The sequence below is a fragment of the Aulonocara stuartgranti genome (assembly GCF_965226115.1).
Source record: "Aulonocara stuartgranti genome assembly, chromosome: 3".
NCBI classification, from domain to species: Eukaryota; Metazoa; Chordata; class Actinopteri; order Cichliformes; family Cichlidae; genus Aulonocara; species Aulonocara stuartgranti.
This window is the reverse complement of record NC_138941.1, coordinates 59,440,030-59,462,533: the sequence shown is the minus strand read 5'-3', so window position 1 is coordinate 59,462,533 and position 22,504 is coordinate 59,440,030. Positions and strand designations below refer to the sequence as shown.

Below are 22,504 nucleotides of genomic sequence, written 5' to 3'. Positions count from 1 at the left end.
CACGGCTGCTGGTAAGTCCAAGTTCCACGATTGTTTATTTTTACTGTAGGACACTGTCAATAATGACGCTACATCTTGACTTTAATATTTTATTTATAAAATATTATTTATAATATTTTATTTATTTCTATAAATAAAACTGTTTTAATATTGGAAGCCAACCTGCCTCAGTGTGCATCCTTGAATCTGTGCGGTCTTCTTTTATTTTTTTTATTTATTTTTCTTAAATATATTTCCTGGGGGTGTAATTCCCCTAGGTGGCGTTGTTAAGTTTATTTATTTTGTGCATAACCCCGCCGACCACTTGGTCACAGAGGAAAATCACAAAACACAGTTTAGCAATATTTTGCATGGTGATATTGTATCAATACATGGACACCAAATATTCATATGTTATTAAATAAATGAAAACACTACATGAATGTTCATACAACATTAGGTATGCAAACCTGCATTAAAATGGCTCAGCAGGAAAATTATCGAACACTGGATACACTTCTCTTATCAAAGCTACCTTCTAACTCATTATCAAGCTAGAGCCATGTGATTAAAAATAGGACATCAACCTCCCTGCATCTAAAACAAAAATCTGAAGAAAAACAAAACTGCCTGTTGATGTTGCCAACAGTCAGAATGAGTCTTTGCCATTGGGCACAACTTGTGTTGACTTTTTGCCTATGCAGACAAAGATGTATGATTTTTGAGGACTTGTCACATTTCTTTTGTTGTATTGTGGTAAAGGGTTTTAATTTAATTGCCAACGTTACATATTTATATAAACCAGGTCTAAATCCAAGCCAAGCCTCATGTTTACCTGCATTTAAAAAAACAACATGAAAGTTTTCCTTCTCTTTGAAGAAAGAGGAGAGGTAACACCAAACTGCAGGGAATGTTGAAGATGCCTACAGTCATTTGCACCACACAAGTGGCAGTTTCACTCAACAGGGGTGACAGAACACTAAAAATAAAAAGTGTTGAAAACCACAACAAGACCAGCCAAAGTACAACTGTAATGGTGTAAAAAGCTCTCATCTTTAATTGGTCAGCCTGCTCCCTTTGCTTGCCTTCTTCCCCTGGCCCTGGGCGAATCAGTACACAGAGAACAGAGAGGCTGCAGAAAGAAATGATTACTACTGAAAAACCCAAAATGCATGGTACAATGATGTTGCTGACATTTGGTCCATTATGATAGACGAGCACCAATCCAAAGCAGAACAGCCAAGCACAGCCAATGATGATGTTTCTGATCCTAACTCCACGAGCATTTCTTAGTCCTCGGTAGACGATGGGGTGAACAACAGCCAAGTATCTCTCCACACAGGTCAGGATATGGAAAAAAGAACTTCCGTAGAAAGGGGTGAAAGACACAAGTGATCCTATTTGTTGCACTTGATAGCAATTAGTGGATGAGCCATAAATAAATGCAATGAAGCCCAAGACCCCAGTCAGCTCCATAACAGCCATGTGGTAGGTGAAGATGTCAGAGTGGCTTGCTGTCTTAAAGGAGCACTGCTGCTTCCATCGTTGGTGACCCAGGTAGAGGACAAGGATGGAGAGAGGGATGAGAAGTGTGAACCTCAATGTAACACTGGCAATGTACATGTAAGGGGTTACTGTAGTGCACAGGTTGTTCAAAAGACCACTGGAGTTGGACGAGGAGTTAGTTGACATCTCTCGTGTATATAATGTTACCTTTAGAGCAAAAAACAAACAAACAAACATAAATAATGATTATAATGATAAAGAAGAAAATAAGTAAAAGGAAAGAGTGGATGGCTTATCTAACATAGAGTATGACCTTCAAAAGGTTACGCCTTTTTACCTTTTTGAATTATTCTTAATCAATAAATGTAAAAATGGAATAAAAACATACTGGAAACTAATGCTTGCTTCTTTGTCTGAATGTAACGAATTTCAAACTGGTGCAGTTTTATTTTACATATATTTTTTTTATAAAAAGAAAAGAAATGTTCTAAATGAAAACAATGTTCTGGTTTTAGGATTAAATTAGTGTTTAAGTCAGATAATATTTGGCTTCATTTAGTTCACATTTCAACTGAGTGTGAAGGTAAAATTATAAAATTTCTGTTAGATTTTACACTGAATGTCCCAGCTGCACCAAGTTCCACAAATTTAAACTTGTTTTGTATTTTTGCATTTCAAACCAAACCACCTAAGGTGACAACATATCACAACTATGACAATTAAAAACATACATACTTTTCATCAGTGGAAAAGCATACGCAGAATATGTCCTTTGTCATTCAAGGCACTAGTTAATTTTTCATTGTCATATGTAATCCTAACTTTAATTACCAAAAAAAGTGCTAACATTTATAGCCAAAATTTAAATAACAAATACAAATTCTAACATTCATAAACCATACGCACCTGGTTGATGGATTTGTTTTTAATTCGACGTCTCAAAACTCTTGTCTGTTGTTCACTGATGCTTCTGCTTGGATTGATACCCGTCATGTATCACACAGCAGGAGCGTGTGAGGATTTTGCATAATGTAAGAGGATTTTGTAGAACTCTATTACTGTACACTACAGCAGGCAAATTATCCTTCATTATCTGTGTGAGAGTGCAGCATTGCTACGGGAGACATCTGCAGTTTCTAACTACATATTTTTATGTAGCAAAAACATTTACCCAAAAATGCAGTATAACAACACAAACATAGTTTTTGTACTTAGTAAATAAAAGCACCCAGGTAATGAGATAAGCAAACAAGCACAGTTTCAGGAAGTACAAAAACTGAAAAATAACTGAGAATTGGTAATAAAGTATAATTACATATCCTAAGTCAACCAATTTGTATTTTGAAAATTGAGCACCATTTCCAAATTTCACTATCAGTGGGCATCCCTCACTGAACCATCCATTACATTTGTCACAATTCAAATAACCTTCAATTTAAGCACTGCCACTATGACTCTTTGTATTGTGTGTGTGTTTGTGTGTGTGTGTAAAGCCAGTAAACACAATCAAGGACATTTGTATAATTATAATAAACATGAAAGTCAATAATTGAAATGACCACCTTCAGTCTTTAAAAGATCCTAAACTCACTTATAATAATAATGGATTGGATTTATATAGCGCTTTTCAAGGCACCCAAAGCGCTTTACAATACCACTATTCATTCACTCTCACATTCACACACTGGTGGAGGCAGCTACGGTTGTAGCCACAGCTGCCCTGGGACAGACTGACAGAAGCGAGGCTGCCATATCGCGCCATCGGCCCCTCTGGCCAACACCAGTAGGCAAGTAGGGTAAAGTGTCTTGCCCAAGGACACAACGACCAGGACAGAGAGCCCAGGGATCGAACCGGCGACCTTCCGGTTACAGATGCGATTCCCAACCCCCTGAGCCACGGTCGCCTCATTGTATACAAGTTTTCTAATAAATTCTTTAAGGAAAAACTCTCCAGGCTTCCTGAAAGACGTTCAAAGTTCTTCTTTGGATGCTGGCTGCCTTTTATTCTGTTCTGTGTAACGATCATCCCAGCCTGCTTCAATAATGTTGAGGTTTATGCTCAGGGTAGGCCAATCCATGACTGATAGTGTTCCATTGTGTGTTTTTTGTGATTCACTGGGAGCCAAACAGTACTATCTTATATAGCATCTTACACCTCACAATGTTGTGATTGCATTCTTCTCTTCAACGCTCGGCAAATATTACTCATGAAGAATGATTAGTGGTTACTGTAGTTCGAATTTTAATGATCATGAGTCATTGTCAGGCTAATGGCTCATTAGGCTATGATACCAGTTTTGGTCATTTTGCAACTGTGCTGTTTATAAGGCTAAGGGAACCTGCAGTCTTAAAATGGGATATCTTCTTAGTTCGCATTTGGTTTGTTTTCTATGTTCTATTCTGAAAAAAAATATGGGTTTACGAGATTTGAAAATCATTTCATTGTTTTTTCTTTTGTTTTTTTTTTACAATTTACACAGTGCCCCAGATTATAGTTGGAAAAAACATGTTATCCAGAGATATTTGCAGAAATAAAGCCTGTTTATAATGCTGTTATTGTCATGATTCTGGGTTTTGACCCTGCACTTTGACTTTTGAATCATGACAATAACAGCATTATAATGTTTTGAACATTCATTTAATTTATTTGATTTAATGTTACTGTTTGATACAAAGAAATTCTCTTTATTCTGCATTGTGCTGAAAATAAAGGATGACATCTTGTGTTTTGGTGCTTTTATTATCTGGTTGACAACAGAATATACACTGGTCAGGCAGATCAGCTCATTACAGGCAGCTTATACACAATATACTACAAAAGAACAGCCATATATAAGATAGGAGTGCTAAAAAGTACTCTGACATGTGTTTCTTGAACTTTTAAAACAGACAGGGGCATTTATGTACTGTAAATATTTGTCTGAACATAAAACTCATTTATAAATAAATGGATGTTGTTGTACATCTTTTTATTACAGCTGTGGTTGTTTCTGAGCCTCTTAAAAACAATATATTTGTAGATACTAAAAAGTAAGTCTGAGTTCCCCTGGAAGGTCATTCTGCTTGTGAATGCCTAAATATGACCTTAATCATCCTCATTCAGTGGTCTTTTTGCAAAAGGTTAGTATCCCTGCTCTGTGTAGAAACAGTAGTGGTAATACCAGACTGCAGGGCACAGTAAGCCAGACTGCAGACACAACCACAGCACATGCAGTGAGGTTCTGGACTGATTCATTAAGTTGGCTACTGACCAGGATTCCCACAAATCTCAACCACAGCGCTCCCATTATGGCAGTGATTGTGTGGAAAGCCCTCTTCTTTGTTTGGTCCATGCGCTCTCTCTCCTGATCCCCTTTCCCTGGGCCTGGACGAATTAAAATGCAGAGAACCGAGAGACTGCAATAAGTGGCAACACATACGTAGAAAACCAAGAGGCAGCAATGTGTCGTGAAAGCCAGAAATTTGTTGAACAATTTACTAAAACTGAGTGATACAAAACAAAACAGCCAGACACACCCAGTGCTGATGTTTCTGACCCTCACCCCACCCTCCTGTCTCAGACCCAAGTAAGTAATGGGGTGAACAACAGCCAGGTAGCGCTCTATGCAGGTGAGGACGTGAAATAGATTCTGCCCAGGTGAAGAGAAAGCAAATATGTCCTGTCCTACCTGTTTTATCTGTGAATCATTTATCAAAGCACCAACACAATAAAAGAAAGTCCCCAGAATAGCTATCAGCTCTAGTGCAATCACATTATAGGTGAAGACATCAGAGTGGCTCATCATCACTGCTGTGGAACCAGAAAGTTGTTTTCTCCATCGCTGGTAGCCCACGTAGAGAACAAAGATGAAGAGAGGGAGAAGTGAGATGTTGGACACAGAGAAAGCTGTGAAGATCAGATGACTAGTTCTGGATTCTGAGCAGTAAGTCAGTAAATCAGCAAATAAATTGGAGATGTTGAAGGAGGTGTTGGTGGACATACTGCCTGAAAGTAAAAAAAAAACAAACAAGACAGGATAAATGGAGGGGCTGAGCTCAAGAACATCAAACAATGGAAATAAGTCAGTTTAAGTTACAGAAGTATGTATGTCTATATGTGACCAAAGGGCAAGACCAATACTTCTTCATCCCCAAATCTTTAAGGAAGTCAATTAATTGAGGGTTTCTTATCATCACTCTGGAATGATGATAAGAAAAAAATAGTTGAATTGTTTCAAGTAATTCACAAAGTCTAAAGCAGCTGATTTTGTTTGTTTTTAAACCCAATTCTAAATATAATCAGCAACTGCTGGAAATACCAAAGTCTAACAAGGTCTAACATATACATGTACCACAGAAGTCATTAAACAGCACTCACCATACAAATAGTCTTCAGTGAATGTTTGTTTGATTCTTCAACCTAACTAGCTGCTGTTCGTAGACATTTGGGCAATACTTTAATGGTTGCGTGCTGAGGCTGAATGCATTTTTTAACATGTTCAAGTGACAGATGGCAGAAATGAAAGGCTTTTGCATATTGCACTTGTCCTGATTTTGTATGTTGTATTCAGTAGGCAAATTTTCTTTTTGCACCTTTCAGTTTAACATGGGGCCTGGCATAGGTAATTAAAGCGTCAATGAAGTTAAAATGTGTTTCTAGATAAGAATCATGACACTTACAGCGAAAATGTGGACAAGTCATAAAACCTTTTTATTTTAATACATTTGAATGTTGATTACATGGATGCTATTTCAATGCCCAATTGAACACTGGGATTAAAATAAATTTAGATCAATCTTCCAATAACCTTTGCTACATAGCTACAGTATTTATCCTGCATTTTAAAAGATGTTTGCATTCACAAAGCAACGAGAAACACCAAAGGGATGTGTGACCATGACGATGAGCTTTTCTGATCAGTGAGAAAAAAAAACATGTTTTAAATGAAAAATCTTGGTGCCACACAAAGGGGAGTTGTCCGAGATTTTTAGTAGCATGTGAACTTTGAAAACATTGCAGCATATTTGTTTAATAACATGAAAGAGAATGAAAAATTTGTATCCACAGGAAGCTTCTTGAAAGCAAGAAATACAACATTTGTGAAGTTGTACGATGGGATTTTCATATTGCTTTGTATGTGTGAGTGGAAAAAGTTACTCACAAAGATCTTTGTGCACATATAGTAAATCACACGATTTACTATACATAGTAAAACTTAATCTAGGTTTATCATATCAGTGACATTTGTAGATTTTTTTTAGATTAATTTCAGTCCATGGCTCAGATTTTCTGTCTTGTTGCAGGTAGTAATGCAGGTTATTTTGCAATGGCTGCAGAGAAAAAGCAATATGAAGGTAAACTTTGACAACAATACAATACATGCTTTAACTCCATACCTTTATGACAAGATGAATGTTTTACACAATAAATAAACTTAGAGTAAATGTAACTATTTTTCAGTGGAAACTTATTGGTACTGATTGTGGTGAAGAAAAGTAAGAAATCAAATGCTTCTGTAAATTCAAATAGCATAAGAGACCTACATGCAGATCTGCATCTACAAACCAGTTGCTACTATTTATAAGCAGACATCCGATATTGGTGATGACATGACATAGCTGCTCACATCAAGCAGAATGTGATTCCAAAGCTAAGTTCATCAAATGCTTACTCAAAGATCCTTTTTTGAAGATTATATTTGATCAGTGATTCTAAGCCTTCTAAATGACCTCATTCACCTATACACAGTCTGACTGAGGACACACACAGGTGTTCGGATTTGAATAAGCAGCAGGTTTAGTTTGTTGAATTTGAATCCTGTCAGATAATGACACAAAACATAAAGAGATTTTTATCAGATCTGTTTATAAAAATATCTTCTTTAAGAATTTAGACTGTCTATAAATCTGTAGAAATAAGCCACGTCAGTTTATGTCAGTATCATTAAGTCTGGAATGGTGCCTGTTGCATTAGTTTAATATTTAATATAATGTCACACCAATAGGGGAAAATGCCATGTGTGAAATTTATAGTTAGGTCTAAATATTTCTAAACACTGACATAATTTCCCACAGCTCAGAAACAAGCATTTCACTACATGTTGTGCTCTGTATAATTGTGTATGTGACAAGTAAAGGTTGTTTGTTTCTTTGTTGTTTGTTTGCTTGTAATTCTTGCTTTACTACTTATAGTTGTACTTCAAGTATTTAAACACACATACAGGTGGATTGCTTGCATTGCTTCGCCATTAACAAGAAATTTAATGGTATTTTGAAGTTCTGGCCTGTGCCAATAAATTAAGATCAGCATGTTCCACACAGATGATTAATCTTTACTAATGGATCTATAACTCTGTAGTTGATTTTTCCCACCTGGAGAAACACTTATGTGCCCAATAGTACATTACATATACAAACACTGGGTGCATTGCATATGTACAATCACATGCAGATGCAATATTTGGACTACATGCCCACCCAACTCGTTGACTTTAAAGGCACAGAAGAGGACATATCAAGAAGCAACATTTCATTAGTTTATCATTGCTAAAATGTACATGTTCGTGTGGAAGACAGCTAAATTTACAATCCTAACTGGACTATGTGCACAAGATGAAATATATGATGTGAATGTCAATACCATCGTTCCCTCGAAGCTGGACAGGAAACTGCAGGATCTAGGATTGAGCAGCTCTCTCTGCAGCTGGATCCTTAACTTCCTGTCTGACAAACACCAAGTGGTCAGACTGGGCAGCATCACCTCATCCGCCGTCATAATGAACACTGGTGCTCCACAGGGGTGTGTACTGAGCACTCTCCTGTACTCACGCTACATCTACGACTGCACGGCCACTAGCAACTCCAACATCGTTGTGAAGTATGCGGACGACACTACAGTGGTGGGTCTTATCACCAATGGTGATGAGACGGCCTACAGGGAGGAGGTCAGCACCCTGACCCACTGGTGCCGAGACAACCAACCTACCCTCAACGTCGCAAGGACAAAGGAGTTGATAGTGGACTTCCGGAGGTGCAGAGAAGTACACACCCCCATCACCATCGACGGAGCTGCTGTGGAGAGAGTGAGCAGCTTCCGGTTCCTTGGTGTACATCTGTCGGAGGATCTTACATGGCCAGGACACATAAACAAAACAGTGAAGAAGGCGCAGCAGCGCCTCTTCTTGCTCAGGAGACTGATAAGATTTGGCATGAGCCCCCGCATCCTCAGGACCTTCTATCACTGTGTCATTGAGAGCATCCTCACTGGATGCATCACCACCTGGTATGGCAACAGCACCGCCTACAACTGCAAAGCTCTCCAGAGAGTGGTGAGGTGAGCTTCCCTCCCTCCAAGACATCTACAGGTAGCAGTGCCTGAGGAAAGCGGGAAGGATCATCAAGGACTCCAGTCACCCCAGCCATAAACTGTTCAAACTACTTCCATCAGGAAGGAGGTTCTGCAGCATCCGGTCCTGTACCAGCAGACTGAGAGACAGCTTTTTCCATCAGGCCATCAGACTGTTGAACACTACATAGACCCATGTGATGTGACAATAAAAGTGATTTGATTTTGATCAGTGGCCATCACACTTATATCTGGAGCCTGAAAAATGTACATTCATACATGGCATGACATATTGCATTTCATGGAAGTGACAAATTTTGTTTATAAGTTGCCTTTTTAATGTGTGTTTTTATAGATTTTAATTTTTTAAAGATGTTTCTGTGATGTACTAAATGTATTTATTTGTTTGGCATTGTGCTGCAATGAAAAACTTACAATAATTCAATAATATAGATTAACTTGGACAATGTCGATGAAACATTTTGCACCCAAAAGGCAGAGGATGATGCTTATCATCGCACAAAAAGTTGGACTTCTGGACATGCTACAGGGAGGTAGAAGTTACCGTATTTTCCAGATTATAGGGCGCACTAAGCGAAACAAAACAGTCAGATGAGTCGAACTTTACTCAGCTCATTCTTCTTGCTTCCTCTACTTCCATTGATTCATTAATGTTGAATTGTCTGGCAGCTGCTCTATTCCCATGTTCTTTATGTCTGTCTCCACGTCGGTTGAGTGTGAAGTGCATATGAGAGCATGAGGGTGGGAATGGATGTTTGTGTCTGTGTGTGCCTGTATGTCTGTGTCTATATGTCAGGTTGGGTATCAGTCGCCACCTCTCTGGGGACATCTCGGGCCCTCCAAGGTTTGGAGGCCTATCTCCCCCACCCACCATCACTACCCCTGCCGGTGGCGGACTCCCTCAGGTGTCGGTGCGTTGGTGGTTCTTTGTATCTGGGGGTGGGCGTCCAGGTACACACCGGCTCACTCCTTGGCGGCCGCTTATTTGGGGCTCGCTCGGGCCACTTCGGAGGTGAGGTGCCCCCGGCCTCTCGGCCTGGGGCTCGGTCACTCAGGCACAGCTGGCTGCCGGCGGAGCTCACGGGCGCGTCACTGCAACTCCCCCTGGCTTCTGCTCCGCGGCTGCTGAGTGAGCCCTCATCTGGGATTCTCCTTAGCTCTTACTGGGACAGTGGCGCGGCTGCCCCTCTGTTGGTCTTCCTTGGTCTCTTGTGTTCTGGGGGCCTCTGGATGTCTGGAGTTTTGATCTCCTCCATACCTGCTTCATGCCCTGGAGGACGGGGCTGTGGCTCCCCACACCCTCTAGCAGATCGTTACATGGAGAAACCTTTGGAATGCAAGCATGCTGATCCACACAGGTGTGCACAGAGGTGTACACACGGGTATTCACAGACGCGGACTACAGCTTTCTTGGCTGCTGCCTCAAAGCACATTGTGCGCTGTCTATCTTGCGTGCTGCACAATATCGTTTATTATTTAGTAACTATTGATATCTACTGCTAGCTAGTTTATTGTGATGGTGCTTTTTTTTTCTCTTATTATGTTGCTCTTTGTTGTTTGCTTTCTCCTCTGCTTTTTTTTTCTCCATACAGGTGACCCAGGAGTTTTTTTTTTTTTTTGTTTGTTTGTTTTTTTTTCTCTCTTCCCCCCCTTCTCACTGTCTCTTCTCCCCTTTGGTTTTCTTTTTCTCTCTCCCTCTCTTTCTTTCATTCTTTCCCCCTGTCCTATCCCACAGTCATATCTGTCCCGTTTGTAGCAACTGAAAATAAAATAAATTCATAATTATAATAAAGGTCAATATGGCAAGGCCATGATGATCCACTTGGTAAAATAAATCCGCTTGGCATCTTTCTTGGCCTCAAGACAACAATTCTGATGGCTAAAGATCCAAACGGGACAAAAAAAAAAAAAAAAAAAAATGAATACCACCTTTTTAAACGGTAACTGTAACGGAATACAGTTACTCATATTTTGTATTTTAAATACGTAACGGCGGTACATGTATTCCGTTACTCCCCAACACTGCTCCTACTGCACAGCTCACCACTGTCACTGCCATTTTCATATGTCCAGCCCCAGGCTCAGCTGGTTCCCTTTCATGCCTGCTTTGCTCATGCAATAACAGAGTTCTTGTCTTGGGACACTATCATATGATTTCTTCAGACACACAAAGATTGCAACACCTTCTGACCTTCTCTATACTTCTCCATCAACACTCTCAAGGAAATCATTGTATTGATAATGTTTTTCTTAGCATGGAGAGATGGTGATTGTCACCTCTGTTCTCAACCTCTTAACGTAGTATTTAGATTATGATGATTGTAGATTTGTCAGATTACAACCATATTGAAATCAAATAGTGACTGATATTGAAGAATGTGGATTTTCATGTGAGAATGACCTGATGAGAAATCTAATTCAAGTGAAGGTAGACTCTCAGAAATAGAGGTACGAGAGAATAACATTTTTGTACCTATAGGTACATTTTTTTTTAAATGTTCCCTTAAAAGTACAATACTGGTCTTTAAAAGTCCAGAAATGCCCCTTTAAAGGTTCAATTTGAAATAAAGTACAAATCTGTACCATTTTGACCTGTACTGCAGTGGCAGAATGTGGTAATGGGTCAGCATGGGAAAATCTGGATGGGCCTGGTTAATTGTAAAATTCATATGAGATGTGAGTGTGCTCATAAAAGCTACATGTTATAATCAAATCTGTTGGTCCTCTCCTCTGTACGTAAATTATCCTATGATGCAAAGAATATCTGTAACCTACCTTTGTGTAAGTTATGTTAAATTATATTTAAAAAAAAACCACACACACAATGACATGCAGGCACAACCAAATGATGTTAAAAAAAACTGGTCCATTTCCATTTTATTAAGTTCCAGTTATAATTTTTTAATGTTTTAAATCTTTCAAAAACGTGAAATCATTTTACTGTTATGTTTGGACTTTACTTTTTTGCTTTAACTACATCCTAGAATTGTTCATTAATTGTGAGGTTTTTATGGAATTTGCAACATCAAGTTAAACCGAGGTTCTTTGGAAGTTAAAATGTCAAGCAGATTTTTATGTTACGGTGACTACATTTTGTAAGTTACAAATATAGTTCGCCAAGACAGCATAACGGTTTCTAAACAACTGCGCATTAATACCACAATGTTGTATTTTCATGTGTCAAGTTCGCAACGCGCATTAATCCCAAAGGCCGAAAAGGCAGCAGTGATGAGTGCTCCGCCTCCGCGCTGACTAGCGTTGACACAGAAAATGACTCTCAGGGGGTTATCCACGGAGGAGCTCCTTAAAAGGTTGATGGAAGAAGGCATTGATATGTCAGACGACGAGGCGCAAAGATTTAGAGGTAAGTCGGGTGTGATTTTGTGTTTTTATAAAAATTACAACGTGTAATTTTACAGTAGAGTTAGCAAAAGTCCGAAGAGCTAGATTTAACATGGGCGAAAGCTAGCAGTTAGCTAAGTTTTAAACAAAGAAAGGTACAAATGTGGACTATTTAGACTGTTGGTGGAATGTTCAACGTCTGTCTGCCCGCCGTATTCGAGTGTTTTATCAATAAATAGTGTCGAACCGTGTACAAAAATGTAAAAAAAAATCAATAATTTCTCAAAACATGCTAGTATGTAAATATAGCTATTAACAAAATCGTTTTCTAAGCAAAATTTATCCCATCTAACTTGTTTCCCGCTCAAAGGGATTTTAAACAATGGAAGGTACACATTTGTACCATTCCACCTACTTAGTGGGATTTTCGAATATGAGAGCTGTAAGCTCTGTGCAGGGACACGTACACTTACTTACATTTTTATATTACCAGTTAATTTATATTAACAATTAATCAAGAGAATTAATTGTAACTTCCTTTTGGGGAATATAGACAGATTCACAATGATAGCTTATTGTTATTATTATGTTATTAAGTTTGGGAGAGATGTGGCTGTTCACGCCCATTTTTAAAAAATTAAAATCAACTTTAGCTACATTGATTTGACATTGGTCTACAACATACTATTTACGGTAATAACAATATGATTAGAAGAATTGAAGAACAGAAAAGCCCCCAGGAAAGGATAAGAGTAATCAGTGCACTGTGGGTTGTCTTTCTTATGTTTGAAACAGGTACCCAACCCACTCAGACTACATCCAGGTCATCAAAGCCCTGATTGTGAAGTACCCTTTAAGAGATGTACACGGAAATGGTTATGTGAGTACCTCTCCTTTTTTGTTTCTTTTATAGATTATATTAATATAAAGTAAGCATAATTAACTACTTATATACATTTGAAACAACTAGGACACCTGGCACAGCCAACTCAAGAGAAAGTTCAAAGCAGAACGGGCTCCCCTAATCAGCAACGAAGAAGTGAACCGGGTTAAAGAAAAGTTTGGACGCACGCAGAAACATCGGACCACAGAGGAATCCAGCAGCTCCTGTCTGAAGAGACTGAAGCCCTCTCTCGTAAGTCCTCACACCCTCAGCCTTTAAGAGCTAAGGTAACATATGTAGTCTTATTATGTTCACTGTAAAGCTAAAAGTAAACATTAATTGAAAGAAACATGTTAACAGATAACATTAACATAGAAAAAGGAACTTCACAGTTGATTTAACAAAAGTCAGCTCAACTTGCAATTCCTATTCAACATTTTTGCATTTTTTTCAAAGCATTTGGTGTACAAATTACCGCATTTCGAGTAACATTAACTTATCAGATTTTACTTATGATAATACTGATATCTGTTTTGACAAAGGATTCGTGCTTTGTGGGGGAAGATGCAGCCTCCGTTGATGCTCATATCAAGGTGCTAAATGATCAGCACAAGAAGCTACATCCTGACACAGCACTGGTGAAAGACCGCATGACAAAAACCTTTGCATGGAGACGTCGAGAGGTAGCTGAAGGAATGTGTACTGTGGACCTATTAAAGAGATATCCATTCCTGGGGACATCTGCAGGGGTAAGAATTGTTAAGATGATTGGGGAAACAGCTAATGATTTTTTGTCTCTAAATCTGATTATTATTTTCTGTACTAACTGATTAATCAATCTGTTCATTATCTTTAGAATTTTTGTTCACGGGTTAAAGCACTTTACATTTATCTCCAGTCTGTGTCTTTAAACATGTCAAAAATTTAAATCCTCAATGTAAAATGTCATTCTTTTGTCTATTCTGCTCTTTTCATTTCCAGTTGTGTTATGAGGTTGATTTAATGCATCCCTGCCAAGACAACATCTGTCGCTGCTTTAGCGAAAACTTCACTGCTGTTCTTCAAAATGTTCTTCAAATGACCAAGGATTTGCCACTGAAGAAGGTCTCGCTGGATGAGGCCTACATCTCAGCATTCTCCACCTTCTTCATGTTCAACATGACCTACCCTGCATACTTCAAGAAAACACTTGTCTTTCTTCAGAACTGCATTGTCAACATAGGAGACCAGGGAGACAAACCCCTGCCAGTAAGTGTCACCAGGGTACTTAACCAACTCTATTAAATATGCCCCCACTCCACAAATGTTCAAAATGTTCAAAAAGGGCATTTACTCTGAGGAAGTTGATTATACATGTTGGGTTAGTACACGCACATGAGCCTCATTTCAGCATCACTTGTGGAATAAATGACTGCCAGGCAGCTTTTTCCAAGTATCACTCTTTTCGACGCCATGTGTATCGCAAACACAAACCCTCTGTTTTGAATAGCCTTGAGGTAGTTGAAGATGGATTTGAAAACCATGCACACAAAGAGGTTGAAGACCCACACACACACAGTTCAGACGAGACGCACACAGTTCAGCAGCCCACACCACCTAGTATGGACAGTTTGCTTGATAATTTAGGAGATCATTTATTTAGCTTTATTCTCAAATGTACTGAAAAAAATAACCTTCCACACTCTGTTCAGCAAGACATCGTTGATGATCTTAGTTTTCTTTTGTGTTTTTTTAAAGAAAACTACGACTCGTTTATTCGTTATCATTTGGATAAACATGGTTTCCGCCTCAGTGATTGTCCAGAACTTGAGCAGGTTTTGTCTACTTCAGATTTTTTCCAGAAAGCATGTGATTCAATTCGTTCACCATTTATGATAAAAGAACACTGCAAATCAAAAATGAACATGACAGAACCTATCAGTTACACAGTAAGAGACCATTCTGGTGTGAAAATTGGTAGTTATTCGTATGTTCCAATCCTACAGGTATTAAACAAATACTGTCAGGTGGAGGATGTGTGGGAACAAATTGTTCTGGATAACCACAGAAATCAAGATGATGATGTTTTGACTGATTACAAAGATGGCATGTATTTTAAAGACCACTCATTTTTCAAAGACCATCCTCAAGCTCTAAGACTTCATTTTTATGAAGATGAATTTGAAATTGTGAACCCACTTGGTGCAAAACGAATTAAATACAAAATCTGTGCATTTTATTATACTATAGGAAACATAAGTGGAAAACATCGCTCAAAGTTGAGTCACATTCATTTAGCCTTACTGGTTCGCCATTCACATTTAAAAGAGTGTGGGCTTGAAACTATACTTCAGCCCTTGATAACTGACTTGAAGATGCTGTCCACAGAGGGTTTCACTATCTGTGTCGATGAAGTAGAGCACACAGTTCATGCTGCTCTTGCTACCATTTCATGCGACAACCTTTCTGCTCATATGATTGGGCGTTTCTCAATGTCTTTCAATACAGGCAGAATATGCCGATTTTGTATGGCATCGCACTCGGAGATACAACAGCACTTTTGTGAGGACCATTTTGTTATTAGAACAACCAAAGTACATGAGTACCACATAAACTGTGTGGAAAACAACCCAGAGAGTGCTGCTTTGTACGGTGTGTATGGTAACTGTACATTTGATGCACTGCCTTATTTTGATGTGACCCAGTCTCTTCCCCCAGATGTAATGCACGACTTGCTGGAGGGGGTTATTCCTTTGGTAATGAACTTGGTTATTTGTAAAGCTCACAGGGAAAAGCACATCACCATATATGAAATCAATGATGAGCTGAAAAATGTGAAGTTTGGGAGGAATGACAAGCCGAACAGACCAGTGCCACTGACGGAAAAGATGCTTCGAAATTCTAACATAGTTGGATCAGCCAGTCAAAAATGGTGCCTTTTCAGGCTCTTGCCTTTTTTAATGGCTCCCCATGTTCCACCTGGCACTCCATATTGGCATGTGTTCTTATTATGTTCAGAAATCGTAGATCGTGTAATGGCTACAAATGTGAGAAAAGATGAGCTTGCTCATTTAAACCTGCTTATTCAAGAATTTCTTGAAATGACTACAAAAGTCTTTGGAAATGTTTTAACACCCAAGTGTCACTACCTTATTCACTACCCAAGGCTGATTTTGATGTATGGTCCTCTTCGCCCTTTATGGTGTATGAGATATGAAAGCAAGCATCAATATTTCAAAAATATAGCGAGTAAATGCAAAAACTTTGTAAACATCACTGCAACTCTTAGCAATTGTCATCAAATGAAACAGTGCTGGGAGTTTTCTTCAGGTAGGTTGCTTGTTGACTTTGAACATTCACTCAGCACAAGTGTCAGTGTGCCATTTTCATCTCTGCCAGGTGACTTACAGAATGCTCTGGAAATGAACAAAAGTTTTACAGATGTGCATTTTCAGGATAAAGTGCTTCAGCGTGTGTCTGCTATATCTGTCAGCAGTGTCAAATATGAACTTGAGGATGTTTTTGTAGTTGGCCATGTACACACTGAAGCCATACCTATATTCTTTAAAATCAAGTATATTTTGAATGTTGATACTTGTTGGGTATTGTGTGGGAAAATGTTACTTCCTCGCACTTATGAATGTCATTTCCATGCTTACCAAGTGGCAGTTGACAATGACTGGATCCTGTTCAATCCAGGAAATGAATTAGATTTTCAAGCTCTAGACACCTATTTAGTTGATGATAGACTGTTTGTGTCCTTGAGGTATTCTGTGTGACGTGATTGCAAGAACATTTTCCACTTTGTCTATATATATGACATATATATATTCTGGCTTGATGAAGTAGAGCAAAACATTTGTGTGGACAGTTTTTTAAATACATGACATCTCTGTGATCCGTCAAAACATTGTGTTCAGGTGTTTAATGTCTTTATGTGATTGTTTACTTTTTTTAAATGAATGTATTTTTCTTAACATGTCCTATGGCAATGTATGAATGTAATCAAGGATGTATTCCTGTGGTTGTTTAAATGCTTTGATGTGATTCTATTATCGAAAATAAATGGTTAAATAACCAAATATTTTGGACTATTGGGGGTACATTTTTGTCTCTTTAGGTACGAAATAGGTTGTCGCTGGGGGGGTACCCTCATAGGTACCCTATTGTACCCTTTTCAAGGGAACATTTCTGTACTATAGTTTGAAGGTACATTTATGTCTTAGGAAAGTACATGATTGTACTTCAGATGGTACAACTTTATAAGGTACAAAAATGTACCAAGCCTAAAGGGTAAAGAAATGTCCTTCAAAAAGGAACACCCCCAGCGACAAGCATTTGTACCCTTTTTGGTACACTTTGGTACCCCTATTTCTGAGAGTGTATATAATATGAGTGAACCATGAAATGGTTCGTGTTAGTTTTATTATTTATTACCACCACCAAGTAAACTCCTTAGTTTTATGTAAAACTTAAAACGAAGTCTGCTTTTGTTCAGTGAAACACTAGGAATGAACCATTACTTCATCTAAAGATTATAGACAACTATCACCACTTGGGGTCACAACTGTTCTAAAAATGTGTTGACACTGACCTGGTGCTGAGTTATGAATAGGTGAATAGGACATTGTTTTTCATAAAAAATGGAAAAACCTTGCTGTGAATCTCACGGTAATACTACAGACAAGGAAAAAAGAAGGGCCAGGAATATTTTTTTTTTCAGGGAGATCAAAAGCCCCATAAACAGGCGACTGTGTCTTCACTTCATGTATGTGACATAAAATTAATGATTCCTGGCGAGTAATTGGCCTAATTTGAATGGGCCAATAGGTGGACGTTATACCTGAAAGACAAGAGAAACAGAAGAGCAACATTGCCACTTATTGTGACATACAACACATAACATATTTAATCTGTTACATGTACAAGGTGTCCTGCATAGCTATCAGCCCAGCCAAAAGCCCAGCAGCTAATTATAGTCTATGTTCTCCAGACAATCAGTCACACGAGCGTCTGTTATGTGACTGTGAAATAGTAAGCAGCAACATGGCTGCAGCACCTGGATGCAATGGAAGGTAAAATATGCATTTCTGCCTTTGTTTCTTTGGAAAGAATAGTTTAAGAAGCAAATCTAACAAAATTGCAAAGTCATACAGAGTGTTATAAGGTCAAAGTCTAGTTGAGCAACTAGTTGTTTTTGTCACTTCCACAGACATTATCTCACTTGTGTGACTAGGCAAGATGAATCACTTATTCCCCAAAACCATGGGTCAGAGTCAGGTTCTTCCTGAGACAGTTCCTTAACACAGCAATGTGTTTAAGGAACTTTTGAAAGGGAGTATGCACTTGGAGCAAATCGACTACTGAACTTTCAAACATGATTTTACTTTTGTTAGACAGTCGTGAGACCACATTCACAACTGCCTGACAAAACTCATTTCCTGCTCTCTGCGTGTGCATCTAGAGTCTCACTCATCATAGTGAAACCATTGAAATGATTTGAGAAACAAAACAAAAACACTGTGAGGTTAATTAATAATAACCTAATATCTCAGTCAGTTTTGCTGTGCTCTTACACTGTTTGTAAAGACAGAAGAGGAAGGACAATCTATCTATCTGTATGTATAACTATTATAAGAGCATAAATGTCAGATCACTTGAAATCAACAAGCCTCTTATGTGCTTTTATTCATGTAGAAACATTTACTCATTTGACTGACATAACAAAACAGCCAAGCATGAATCACTTGACAGTGACAAATTGGCTAGGTGTCATTTTCATCAATAAAGTGAAACTTGGCATCAGGTCAGCAATCATCCATCAGGTCAACAGTCCCTGAATCCCCACCTGTTCATAGTCAGTAAGAAACACACACTGTAGAACCACGTGTAAATTTTCCAAATGGTTACCTTGATTTGAATTGACCACATACCAGTCTTTGTTTCCAGGGAATTTGAATCCTGTCAAACAACAACATGAGTCACTCTCAATAATGACCTACCTAACCACTGCATCATGATCTGATTGAACATAATATGAATACATTTTTAATGGCACAATGGAAACCTGGGGCGTGCAAAGTTCCTGTCCTGCAAACGGTAGGATGTGTCTTTGTTTGCCAACAAAAAGATTAGACATTGTGTAATGAAGTTTAATAAATCCTATATTGCTGTTTGGATGGTTGTTTTTGCCTGCATCTTGACCTGTCCTTAATAAACAAAATACTAAAAACACTGTTGCTCTGATGCATCCAGTTGTGTCTGTGAATAGTTCATTAAAAGTTATTTGACAAAAAAAAAAGTAACTTTACAGACTAGGTGAATGGACTGATTCTTTATATTGATTTTTCCTCTCCTGGAACACACAAATCAATTAATACAACATCCGTGATTCACATGCGCAGATAAGTGCTTTCCATCTAACCTTCACAGTTGGGGTTAGTATCTTGTGCAAGACAGACAGATCAACTGGGAGTTGAACAACCAACCTTGCTATCAGTTGATGCACTGCTGTTCCTCCTGAGCTACAGCCACTCCAACGTCTGAAAGAGGGTGAATGAGGCTTGTAGTAAAGAAGTGCTTTGAGTTTTTAATTTGTGAAGAAAAGTGCTCTATAAACAATAGTCAGTTTATCCTTTTACATAATTTCATTTTTGGAAGTGCAATCAGACCTATTGTGATTCACTTGACAAATAGCACAGTAGCCATAGTTACACTTGGCTGAAAACACTAAAAATGCAAAATAACAATTTGCTTATTATTTTATTCTTAACAGCCAGTATAATAAACACACTATGTAAACATTCCAGTGAAAGCTAGTACTTGCTTCCAGGTTATTTGAATCCTGTTAAACAACAACAATACGTTCCACTAGCAGTGAGACTCATTAGCAGCTGACCCTGTGCTCCAACCTACCAATTGACGCATAGTGTGAAACTACAATTTGCATTCCTAACTTAAGACCATAGGTTAATGCAAACTCAATCATTTGTTTGACTGCAAACAACAAGGCACCGTTGTGCAGGAGTCCACCTTTTCACCACACTTAGACATAAAAACATTTATGTCGATTTTTATGTTAATGAAGACAAGTTGGTGATTTTGGATTTCCAGGAGATTTAAATCAAACACCACAAAAGACAAGGTGGGGGTCATTTAGCTTCATAAAGTATTTCAGTTAATATTTGTACTTTTCCATTATGGTAACTGAACTATGTGCTAATTTTCCACAGACTATTATCTGAAGCTGGCGATACTAAAATGTTTAGCATTGGCCTACAGAGCATTTCAGACAATATTTTCTTTGAACTGTCTTCATTTCTTTTGTGAACTACGAAGGTGGACATAAAATGTTCTTCTGTTCATTACTGTCACAACTGCAGGAGTTGTTTAGCATTTTTTTCTTTGAACTGACATTAAATGGGAATGTCAATGTCAAACAAACAAAAGAAGTGCTAAAAAACAGTTCATTACTGTCACAGCAGCAGGAGTGAACTGTAACATCTATATCTAAACACAAAGAAAGACATAAATGGGATTTTTGTTGAAGTATTGTGGCCTCACTTCTTGTTTATTTCTCAGGGCAGAAGAAGCTGAGCTCAAAGCTACAAGAAGCATGTCAGACAACACTTCTTCGTTTACCTTTGACTTCTATAGCTCAAGTGCATCGTATATTGTCACCACCTTCTTTGTCACCAAGACGTTTATCATTCTCCCAATCTCCATCATCGTCTTGTACCTGGGGTACCAACGATGGCAGCGGCAGCAGCGTTCCTTTGCAGCAATGAGTCACTCTGACATATTTACCTATAATGTCACCATAGTTGAGCTAATATTTGTATTGGGGGCCACACTTGTCATATTTGGCTGGTGGTCTAATAACTTTGTGGCGGTTTTCATGGGTATGTCTGCAATCACTATCAGCTACCCTGGAGAGATGTTCTTTAACACTGTGACATGTGTGGAGCGTTACTTGGCTGTAGTTCACCCCATCACCTATCTGGGGCTGAAACAATCAGGTGGTGTCAGGATCAGAAATATCTGCATTGGGTTTGTCTGGTTGTTGTGCTTTGGGTGCGTTGGTCTAGCAGTTTCCTACTACCCTAATGTCCCATATATTCCATATTTCTGTATGATTCTGGTCTCCTTAGTTATAGTGTCTTTTTGTAGCTTCTCTGTTCTCTGTGTTCTCGTTCGTCCAGGGCCAGGGGAAATGGGAGGAGACAGGCAGCAGATGAATCGGTCAAAACAGAAAGCTTTCCGTACCATCACAGCCATAATGGCAGCTCTCCTTATGTCTTGCCTAGGAACACTTTTTACAGTTGCTCTGGGTACCACAAATCTGCTGAGTGATATAGACAGGTGTGCGATTCTAATGTTTTCATCCTGGGTTTCTCTGCCCGTCAGCCTGATTTTGCCTCTGCTGTTTTTACACAGAGCAGGAAAACTCTCACTTTGCCTTTTCAGCAATAAGTAAATGCGGCTATCCATGTAAATATTATTTTCTACTTGTACATTTATTTTCGGTGCAATTTTCATCACCTGTTATGTCATCAAATCTTTATTGTATTTGTATTGTAATTTTTGCATTGCTGTGAATACACACAATTAGACTCGACACCTCACCACTGTCGTGCCATTTTCATATGTCCAGCCCCAGGCTCAGCTAGTTCCCTTTCACGCCTGACTTGCTCATGCAATAACAGAGTTCTTGTCTTGGGACACTATCATATGATTTCTTTAGACACACAAAGGAAGATTGCAACACCTTCTGACCTTCTCTATACTTCTCCATCAACACTCTCAAGGAAATCATTGTATTGATAATGTTTTTCTTAGCATGGAGAGATGGTGATTGTCACCTCTGTTCTCAACCTCTTAACGTAGTATTTAGATTATGATGATTGTAGTCTTGTCAGATTACAACTATATTTAAATCAAATAGTGGTTGATGTTGAAGAATGTGGATTTTCATGTGAGAATGACCTGCTGAGAAATCTGCTTCAAGTGAAAGTAAAATGAGTGAACCATGAAGTGAAGTATAGAATTAAAAACATGTTATTTTAAAGTACAACATAGAAAAGAAGAACATGTATCAATGTGGTTTTAAAGTTTAGAGTTAAAATTTTGTTTTCAATCATATATGCAAAAAACATCAGTGTATGTGTGGCTGGACATCGAGTAATTGTAAGTTCACGATATGAATTGGATGTCCAGACAGGGGGAGGCAAAGGGAAAATGAGTATAAAAGAGGGTGCCAAGGAACATTCAGGGTTACTTGCTCTAGTTCTTGCAAGTTGCAGAAAAAAAATATGAACATGATACCCAGGGAGTCTATAGTTAGACATTATAGCAAGTAACGCCAGAGGAGCAGCCTTTGCCCCAAACCTTTCTGTTAGCTCATTTTTGACATGTTAGAAAATTAATTCAGAAAAATTTGGATATTCATGTTTTCCTGCTGCATCGGTGGG

General features: G+C 38.5%; 1 protein-coding gene across 1 annotated transcript; it reads left to right on the top strand.

Moving 5' to 3' along the window:
• Nucleotides 1-8,240: 8,240 nt before the first annotated feature.
• LOC309703158 (sterile alpha motif domain-containing protein 3-like) lies at nucleotides 8,241-16,642 on the top strand (the record flags this gene model as incomplete). Its single annotated transcript, XM_082527868.1, has 5 exons — nucleotides 8,241-8,341; nucleotides 12,968-13,052; nucleotides 13,143-13,307; nucleotides 13,598-13,804; nucleotides 14,037-16,642. The coding sequence occupies 5 exons, from the start codon at nucleotides 8,241-8,243 to the stop codon at nucleotides 14,337-14,339; spliced, it is 861 nt and encodes a 286-aa protein (XP_082383994.1). The 3' UTR covers nucleotides 14,340-16,642.
• Between the last annotated feature and the right edge of the window lie 5,862 nt (nucleotides 16,643-22,504).